This window comes from Podarcis tiliguerta (assembly GCF_965153285.1).
Source record: "Podarcis tiliguerta genome assembly, chromosome: 4".
Lineage (NCBI taxonomy): Eukaryota > Metazoa > Chordata > Lepidosauria > Squamata > Lacertidae > Podarcis > Podarcis tiliguerta.
Genome location: NC_139537.1, coordinates 49,257,526 through 49,267,782, shown reverse-complemented (window position 1 = coordinate 49,267,782; position 10,257 = coordinate 49,257,526). Strand labels below are relative to the sequence as shown.

The following is a 10,257-nucleotide window of genomic DNA, read 5'->3' as shown; positions in this document are numbered from 1 at the left end:
GGTAAATGCATTTTTGTGTGTGTTAACTATGAACAGTTTAGGGCTGTTCATATTCCAATCCCCATAGACTGCCTGCACAGTGGGGATGAAAAAAGGTAAAGGTACCCCTGCCTGTACAGGTCAGTCTTGACAGACTCTAGGGTTGTGCGCCCATCTCACTCAAGAGGCGGGGGGCCAGCGCTGTCCGGAGACACTTCCGGGTCACGTGGCCAGCGTGACATCGCTGCTCTGGCGAGCCAGAGCCACACACGGAAACGCCGTTTACCTTCCCGCTAGTAAGCGGTCCCTATTTATCTACTTGCACCCGGGAGTGCTTTCGAACTGCTAGGTTGGCAGGCGCTGGGACCGAACAACGGGAGCGCACCCCGCCACGGGGATTCGAACCGCCAACCTTTCGATCGGTAAGCCCTAGGCGCTGAGGCTTTAACCCACAGCGCTACCCGCGTCCCTCACAGTGGGGATACATGCTGACAAATAAATAGACTTTCTGCAAATACAGTATAACTGTACTGCTGTAGGGATTACTCAAGAATGACTACTGTGACATCTTTACATATGTTTTCAAAATAGTCTACCTACTCTGGCTTCTCCTCCCTACAAAAACAAATTCAGTGTAGGCCGAGCCCCTGGAGTACTTTGCTCAACTTTCTGCACTATTATTCACCACAATCTCTGGGGTGGAAACAGCACCCCTGGAAAAGGGAAGAGCAGTCTTTTACATTGATGTAAGTCCATATTACAAGTCCATATTTCTGCTTCTTTCTCACTTTTAACTCAATTAGTTTCCCAGAATTCTGGAGTTGGAAGGGATCCAAAGGGTAATCTAGTCCAACCCCCTGCAATGCAGGAATCTTTTAACCCAACATGGGGCTTGAAACCACGACCCTGAGATTAAGAGTCTCGTGTTCTGACAGGAGTTAAACACAATTCAGGGCATAAAGTTTTAAATTTAAGGCCCTTTCCTATGACATAAGACAAGTAAATGCTCACACAAGCATGGCTATTGAGCAGTTTGGGACACATCCTCATTCCCTTGCATCCACTGAATTATTAGCAACTGGGCTGCTGTGAGGGGAGGAAAACACCTGTTTCTTCACAAGTGTGTTACTGCTAGCATTTTATGACATACAAAATGTTAGAAGCAGTACCCTTCAACTCTCTATATTGGACAAACAGGCCAAACCCAATGCCAAAGGATAAATGAACAAAAAACTGACATCTGGAATCACAAGACAGAGAAACCAGTAGGACACCACTTCAATCTCCCAGGACATCCAATACAAGATTTCAAAGCAGCTGTCTTATTATAAAAGAATTTCAGAAATAGACTTGAAAGAGAAGTTGCTGAATTACAACTTATTACCAAACTGAAAACTACGGAGAGACCTGGTCTGAATAGAGATATTGGATTTTTGTCTCATTACACATGCTAAAGTTATTTTTGGTCATCTGCATACTATCCCTTGCTTTTTCCTGTAGGACTAACTGCAGTCATCAACATGTTTACCATACCCATTGAACCAATCACCCATCCCCTACTACCCTACTGAGAAATACCCCACCCCACCGTCCCACTATATACAGTGCATGCTCGGGTTGCGAACGTGATCTGTGTGGGATGCATGTTCGCAACCTGCGTCTGCGCATGCACGGGTTGCAATTCGGCGCTTCTGCGAACACCGAAACCCAGAAGTAACCCATTCCAGTACTATCGGGTTTCGGTGGTCCGCAACCTGAAAAGGCTGTAACCCGAGGTATGACTGTATAAGGGTCTGGTGACTTCTGCTTCAGTGTATCTGAAGAAGTGTGCATGCACACGAAAGCTTATACCAGAACAAACTTAGTTGGTCTATAAGGTGCTACTGGACAATTTAAAAAGACAATTTGAAATATAAAAAACCATAAATAAAACCAAGTGTTGGGAATACTGTACTGTAAATAGCTAACCTGCCCTGCATGCAGACCTTAAAACCGGTGAAAACGTTTCCCTACAACTTCTTTTGACCAAACTGCAGAAGGCAGTGGAAGACAGGAGTGCCTGGCTGCTCTGGTCCATGGGGCACGAAGAGTCGGACACGACTAAACAACAACGACTTTTTATCCCCGTGACTTGCTTGGCCAGTGCCATTTCCTTAGCGCACGTTAATGGCAGGGAGCGCGCTCAAATTATTGCGGGGGCCAAATCCTGTCTTTCCCAAAGCCTGCCTTTCCATCTTAAGAAAATAGCCCCCCTGCGAAACTTCTGCATGTCCTGCTGCCTTTAACAGGCGCAGGACCAAAGGCCAGCAAGAGAATTGGCCACTTTCCTTAACCGGACACGGAGTGCTGCACTTCTTGGACCCAGCTCGTGTTCCTGCGCAGTCACACAAAACCTTGTCCTCCCCTCCCTTCATACCCAGGAGTAGAGCCCTTCAGAAGTTGGCAGCCTCAGGTTGGAAGGGCAAAATATTCTGCCTCTCCAAGAAAGCCAAGCCAAGGCAGACCTGGCACTGCCGCCGCCGCCGCCTCCTTTGCGACTACATGGGCTTAAGAGGGATGGTACTACTCACCCGCAAGCCGTTAAGCGAAAAGTCTGGTGAAGGAGATACAAATAAAGCCCCGCGACAGCACCCCGCATGCCTGGAGAGACCAACAGTCCCCACTGCTCCGTGGCAGCCTCTGCGGCGCGTCACCGTCTGAGAGTCGAGGGAGAAACACGCAGCTCGCGAATGGCCCAGCTCTCCTCTCCCTTCAGAAAACGAGCTTCGCTGCAATTTCTACTAGAACGCGCCGCAACTTGCCGGGTGGGAGGCAGTCCCCAGCTTTGATTGGTCACGTCACCTTAACCCCGCCTAGTCTGCCCTTACTGACAAAAGCTAGAGCCAATAGGAAAACGGTCCTGCGCTGCGTCACGGAGAAGAAGACGAAAGTAAATGAAGCGGCCGGTGAGGGCAAAGTGGGGCGGGGGGGGGGGGAGAGCGAGCAACTGCGCAGCATGGGGCAAAGGAGTCCCGAGGTGTCGCCCGCGCTCCTTAGCCGGAAAGAAATGTCCCGGATTTAAACGGTTCGCGACCTATCTCTGCGTCTGAGGTGGATATTTGCGGCGGATATTAACAGTCCTGTAGAGCGGCACAAAAAAAAAGGGGGGGGGAGCAGTTGACGGTTCGCCGAGCATAGATTTCTTACCGTAGAAGGGCCGCTTTGCTGAGCAGGAACTTCCGGTGCGTTGGCTGCCGGGAAGGGACTCCCTGGGAGGAAGTCTGTGGTCCAGATCTAAAGTGAAGCGAAGGATAAACAAGCCACACCGAGTCCAGCTTCCGGGTTCGCTGTGAACTTTCCAGGGCAGAAGGGAAGGGTGTTCGTAGGCGGGAACTTTGCTGAGAAATCCAGGTTTTTAGTGTGGTTTTGGCCAGCGTGCTCTCCCCCCCCCCCCATCACAAGGTAGCAGCAAAGGCAAGCAGTCAAGATGTTTTAATTTGGGATCGGGTGGAGCTCGATTTATATTTCCGTGTACAGTATTTGTATCTAACAATATGGAAACAGGGTCATTGGAGTCCTAGTAACAATAAATCAATTGATTGCAGTGGTTCTATCCTATCACTAACATGGAATATCAACCCTTAATCAGAAAGAAAGAAATGCCCCGATGACTGTCTGCTTACACAGAAACGAAAGTGCCGAATTTAGGATGACCTGGATAGTTGGAAATATGAAAAAATGTAGGGTTGAGTGTTTCAACATCCGGGGCTGCAATCCACATATGAAGGCTCTGGCTATGTGGTAGATACTGCTGAGTAAACATGCATAAGAATGTGCCACGTGGTCCATGCTTATGCAATCTTTTTCAGGCGCTGATCTAAATTTTTTCAATGTATACCTCAAATCTTTGTTAACTGTTCTTTGGAAACTCATATAACCTACAAGATACACTCATCAGTGATCCATAATCCGTGAACCTAAGGCTGTAGCCCTGTATCCACTTACTTGGGAGTAAATCTCATATAACTCCATATGACGTTGCTGAATATGCATATACAGGATAGCAATGTAAGGCTGCAGTCATATGCAAGTTTATCTGGGACTATCAGAGTGATCCTCATCCTGGTTAGAGATCAGAAAAGTAGCTGATTGCCCCTTGCATCCCAAATCCTGTGGGCTTGGAACTGGCATGTCAAAATATGAGTGTGTGTGGTATTTTTCTGTATGAGTTTTGCTATTCTAGCTCCTGGCTGGTATAATTGAGGCATAGTCCACAAGGTTTTGAATCTAGTTTATCCAAAGATGCCTCCTCCCACAGGCAGTAGGGTAACTACTGGCAGTAGCTTTTCACTTGAAACTTGGGTCTTTGTTGCACCCCCCCCACCTGAGGAAACTACTACTTGCTATCTTAAACTTCAGTATTGGGTTGTGTGTAGGAATGCACTGTAAACCACACTCATCACAGTGAACATGCATAGGATTGGGATGCAAATTTACAATCCAATGCAGTCATTTGGAAGTAAATGTGCATATTATTGGGCTGCCAATAAAAAAGATGTTGATGGGAATCTGTGTTTCAATTCCTTCAATGTGGAAAAATGACATAGAAATTAATGGTAATATCCTGGAACCAGTTAAAGATTTCATGTGTTTGTCCCATCAAATATAGCCATATACAGCACCAGAAGCTGCAAATACTAACACTATTTCCCTCTAACTTGTTTAGGAATCACATAAACTTATCTAAAATGAGCAACTTGGAAGAGGCTGAACTACAACTTTCTGAATTAGATTTGCTTTCTAGTATGTTCCCCAATGAAGATGAATTTAAAGTGACTGACCAACTGGCTTTAGCAGAACTGAAGGATCACATTGACAGATGCACCTCGGAAGTGCCATCATCAAAAATACAGTTTACATTGAATTTAGAATTAGACACTGCAGATGGAAATAAGGTAAGGCATCACCGTTCTGAATGAAGTATGGTATTTGAGACTAGATATTTAGTAATCTCTGTTTCTTTGAATTCCTTTCTAGATTCCACTTTCTTTGTTTTGTGCTTTCCCATTAAAATACCCAGCTGTTCTTCCAGAAATTACTATCAGGTACTACATATTTTGATACAGAGAAAAGTGGCCTAAAGGTTGAAATGCATTGTTTATTCTGTTGTAATATAAAGTCTGCATTTAACTGTCTTATGCAGTATAATAAGTCTAATGACCGCAGTGAGAATTCAGGGATTTATCCTCCCTCCCTCCCCCAAAGCAAAGTTTAAAGATTCCAACTTTATCCCTCACACACAAAGAAGAAAGAAAGGGAAGGAGATTGTGTGAGCCTAAGGTCACCCTAGAGCATTCCCAATAATTAAGGAAAACTAGATTCTTCCATTTTTAAAACCCTTTCATTTGTATTCTAAACAATGCCATCATTCCTCCCCCTTTAGATCTCCATCTATAAGCCGATCACAGCAGGTACAGCTGAACACAGATCTTATAACCTACTTGAAGACACACTGTGCTGGTGAAGTCTGCATATTAAGTGCAAGAGAATGGATTAAAGAACATGGCACTGCTTACATCAGCAGAGATCCCTCATCTTCCAGCATGATGAAATCAAGTATTCAGAAGTCAGATAATGTTTTCACTAGACTATGGATTTACAGTCATCACATTTATAACAAGCACAAAAGAAAGAATATAGTTGATTGGGCTAAGGAACTGTCTCTGTCTGGATTTAGCATGCCTGGGAAACCAGGTATCATTTGTGTAGAGGGCCAGCAAAGCCTGTGTGAGGAGTTTTGGGCAAGGTTTGTTTTTCACTTTATATCTTGCATTCTTGAGTTGCTACCTTTTGGTGGTTTACTTCAGTCATAAATTCCTGAAACTAATATTTTTCACTGTATATTCAGAATCCTTCCTGTGCTTATTCTGCCAGTTATACTTTACAGCACCATAATTTAGCACTGTGATTAGGCAGTTGCTTGATCTTTTTTTGCCAAGTAAAAATTGGCTCCATATTTCAAAGTCCTGTGTGCGCATACCTCACAGAAGAGGGATGGCATGATGAGATTGTCAGTGACTGTTTCATCACCAAGAAAAACATGATGGAAAGCTCTCTGTTGGCAGAAGAAACTGAGAAAGTAGAGGCAAGAGATGTAGAGCCGTACGTGGGTGACCAAGGCATCGAATATAAGTTTTCAAAGGTTTGTAGGAATACGATGGTCACTTAAATTAGGGGTAGCCAACACGGTGCTGTCCAAATGCTGTGGACTGCAGATTCCATCATCCCTGACTGTTGGGTCATTTTGGATGGGGTTGATGGGAGTTGTAGTCTACAAGATCTGGAGGGTACCATATTTAAATTCACAAATTTAAAACACATGACTTAAACATGGGAACTGTAGTTTACCACCCAGAGGGCTACAATTCCCAGCACCCTTCACGCCACAGTTCCCATGATTCTTTGGAGGAAGCCATCTGTTTTAAATGCACAATGTGGGTGTGACCTTAAATCAGTAACAATATGGGAATTGTAAGAATTCCATTTATGTCCTGAGACCAGACATAGTTGCAATCCAAGACCTTAATGTCAGAAGAAACTTTCAAGCCATTGTTCAGGCCTCTTTTTGTTGCCAAAATCTTTCTGGTGGCATTGTGAGGAAGGCAGTATAAGTATGCTTAGGAACTACAGTAGTACCTCAGGTTACATACGCTTCAGGTTACAGACTCCGCTAACCCAGAAATAGTACCTCGGGTTAAGAACTTTGCTTCAGGATGAGAACACAAATTGTGCTCCAGCTGCGTGGCAGCAGCAGGAGGCCCCATTAGCTAAAGTGGTGCTTCAGGTTAAGAACGGACCTCCAGAATGAATTAAGTACTTAACCCGAGGTACCACTGTATAAACTAGTAAATGGCTTCTAGTCTTCACCAGTGACTTCATTCTTTTTCTCACAACCTCTTTCAAGAGAGAATATTCATCACCTCAACCACTAACATGTAATGTGAATACTGAAAATAGGCTCTTTTCAAATCATAGTCCCCTCAGTGGCAAGGAGGCTGACCATCCACTAAAATCTATTTATTTAGTAAGGGGTTATATATAAATATATTAAAGTTGGTAGAGCATGGTAGAGTTGGTTCGAGCCCCACATTTGGCGAAATGTGCATTGCAGTAGATTGGGCTAGATAAACCTTGTAGTCTCTTCCAACTCTATAAGTGCCTAGGAGGGTTTCCCCTGTAATTTATATAAGTTACCCACTTTCATTATAATAGAATATAATAGAAAACAGATTTCGGAGTACAGTGGTACCTCGGGTTAAGTACTTAATTCCGGAGGTCCGTTCATAACCTGAAACTGTTCTTAACCTGAAGCACCACTTTAGCTAATGGGGCCTCCTGCTGCTGCCGCGCTGCCGGAGCACAATTTCTGTTCTCATCCTGAAGCAAAGTTCTTAACCTGAAGCACTATTTCTGGGTTAGTGGAGTCTGTAACCTGAAGCGTATGTAACCTGAGGTACCACTGTATTGTAATGGATATTGTGGTGTAATAAATGCAACACTTTGCTTCTAAGAATATATAAAGAAAGGTTTGTCACATTTTTGTAATATTGTTCCTTTTACAGTTTCAGAATATATTAGCCCATGTCTTAAGTTCTATTGAAAACACTAGGATTTAAGTTAATTGTGACTAATAAATTCCATTGGCCTCAACAGGACGAAGTCAGAAGTAATTTTAGTTGGTAGGGCTTATTGTGTTTTCTAAATTTGTGATTCTCTCATTGAATTTAGAATCAGAAGATTATCATGGCAGAGAATTTTAATACGTCACAGAGAAGACATTTGCTTAGAAGGGACTGAAGCTGAAATGGAAAAACAAAAGAAGTTTTTTGCTTTTGAAGAAAAAATATTTGATGCACATGGTGCCAGAGGAAATCACATGGATTTGGGACAATTGTATCATTTTTTACTTGACAGTGGATGTGGTGATATTTTTCAACTGTACTTTGGAGTTGAAGGACAATAGATCATCAAGAGGTGGAAAAATCACATGGAACACTTAAATGAAACTTTAGCAGTCCTCTGTGGGTGACATGTAATTGTGGTGTTCCGCTTCTGTTTATGACAACAGGACGTGTACCTCCTCCCCTCCCCTTTTCATCCCAAATGTGTTGTGGGACCTTCTGGAGCATTTTGGGGAGTGGGTTGGCAGGAGAAAATCCAATCACATCCACTGGTGTAATGTTGGATCTTGTCCTATGTTTTTACTTTTTTTTAAAAAAATAAATACTAAGAACTTTACTCATTTACATCTGATAAATTATGAATGTCGAAACAAGTTTGATTTTAATTTAAAATAACATTTTAATGCCAATGATAAACAATAAAAGCAGTGCAGTTGATCTATTCATGTAAATAATTCCCATAATCTCAAATACCTACGTAGCGTAATCCTTTGCAGAATTAGGAAACTCGTTGAAATAAATAGGCTTTGATAAAACTAACCAGTTAGTTTTGCTGCACAGTATGAACTTCTATCTGTTCTTGTCTGCACATCACAAAATATGATAGCTATTTTTTCACATAACCCACTTGCAAGGTTGACTACATCATCATGTTTCCACTTTAGGGGTAGCAAAATTGTGTAGGTAGGTAGGTTGTGCTTGTGTTACTCATAGATAGGCAAAACCTTTATGACAGGTTTGCTACACCTCTTACAGGTGGCTGTCACTCTGGTGCCAACACATGTCAACCCAATGTGTGGCAGCTATGAAAAAGGTGAATTCCATTTTAGAGATCGTTAGAAAAGGGATTGAAAATAACACTGCCAATATTATTATGCATTTATATAAATCTATTGTGTGACCTCAGTTGGCATACTATGTACTGTTCTAGTTGCCACATCTCAGAAAGGATACTGTGGAGCTGAAAAGGCGGAGAAAAGAGCAACCAAAATGATCAGGCGGTTAGGAAAAAAGTGAGTAAGGGGAATATGAAAGAGGTGTAAAATATAAAAGCTTGTGTCAAATATATGATGGCTATCCCTAATCCTATAGTAGGTATTTCAGACTTTATGCCTTATATTTCCACCTTCTGTGAAACTTGGAAGTTCCTGAGTGTATGCTTATATGTAGAACATCTGTAGGTCAGGAGTCTAAGGCCTCATTGTTGTCATGTGTGAACCTATAACACAACTTTTGAACATCCAGTATCCTATAGCGGCATGTTACAGGGAAAATAACTAGTGATGAGCAGGCTTTCAGGAAAAGATCCACCTTCCAGATCCTCCACTGAACTACCCCCAATGAGCCCCCGAGTTCTCCAGTACATAATTTGAACACTATCCTAATCCTAAACTGGAAAAAAAACCTTCCTGTCAGATTCCATGTATGCTACTAAGATCACTTGTTTTTTAAAAGCCCTATTTATCAGGGCACACATTAGCCTCCCATCAAGTGTCTGAGGCAGGGGTGCCAACTTGAATGAAATGTGAGGGCTGGGCGGGGAGGTAAACCCTGCCCTTCACAATTGATCACTAGACACAGGACACACACAGTTTGAATGGCAATGTCCATCCGTGTGGGGTGGGGTGAGGAACCGAAGGATCCTTGGGCCCTAGAAATTGACATCTGTGGTCTGAGTTGGGGTATCGGAGGAACCTACATGACACAACTGCTGCCTGTGGCTGCGAAGATGACCTTTTTTTACAACAAAAACAACACCACAATTATTCTTGGCGAGCAGATTGCGGACCAAAAAGTATAAACGCCAAAGTCTTGATTCCGCTGCAGAGCCCAAAGGTACAGGCAGCGCTGGATTTAGGTCTGATGAGGCCCTAAGCTAATGAAGGTAATGGGGCCCTTTATATGTCCAGCTGTCCTTTGTCAACAACAAATTGTCATTGTTTTTTGTGTTGAATATATGCTATATGGTAATTTATGGACCTAATAGCTATCCAAAACCATTTACCACTGTTGGTGTATGTAGGTTTAATTTTGTTTTTTATCTTATATTTTGGAAATGTACATCCAGGTTTTTTTCCCTTTAATTTTTTGGGGGGCCCTAAGCTATGGCTTATTTAAGCTTATACGTAAATCAGGCGACTGCATATTCTCGAAGAAGCTTGCAGTCTAATAATACCGACACGCGGGAAGAACAGAGGAAAGTGGAAGAACCGGGGGGAAGAATTGCACCGTATTTAGGCTCATGAAAGTGGTTGGGACCTAGAAGGCAAACGGGGCTGAACTCAACCCCCACGAGTCGCGTCTCGAGCTCCCTCGGAAGGCTCCGAAAGCGGTTATG

General features: G+C 43.2%; 1 protein-coding gene across 3 annotated transcripts; it reads left to right on the top strand.

The window, feature by feature from the left end:
* Window positions 1-2,943: 2,943 nt before the first annotated feature.
* Window positions 2,944-8,256, top strand: RWDD2B (RWD domain containing 2B). 3 transcript variants are annotated; one of them, XR_014510646.1, is made up of 5 exons: window positions 2,944-3,069; window positions 4,685-4,913; window positions 4,996-5,063; window positions 5,402-6,160; window positions 7,747-8,256. XR_014510646.1 is itself a non-coding variant. In XM_083438639.1 (5 exons), the coding sequence occupies exons 2-5, from the start codon at window positions 4,707-4,709 to the stop codon at window positions 7,979-7,981; spliced, it is 873 nt and encodes a 290-aa protein (XP_083294765.1). In that variant the 5' UTR covers window positions 2,944-3,069; window positions 4,685-4,706; the 3' UTR covers window positions 7,982-8,256. The 3 variants fall into 3 exon arrangements, 2 of the variants coding, with proteins under 2 accessions (XP_083294765.1, XP_083294766.1); XM_083438639.1 differs by having other exon boundaries at window positions 5,402-5,764; XM_083438640.1 differs by lacking the exon at window positions 2,944-3,069 and adding an exon at window positions 3,264-3,369 and having other exon boundaries at window positions 5,402-5,764.
* Window positions 8,257-10,257: the final 2,001 nt, after the last annotated feature.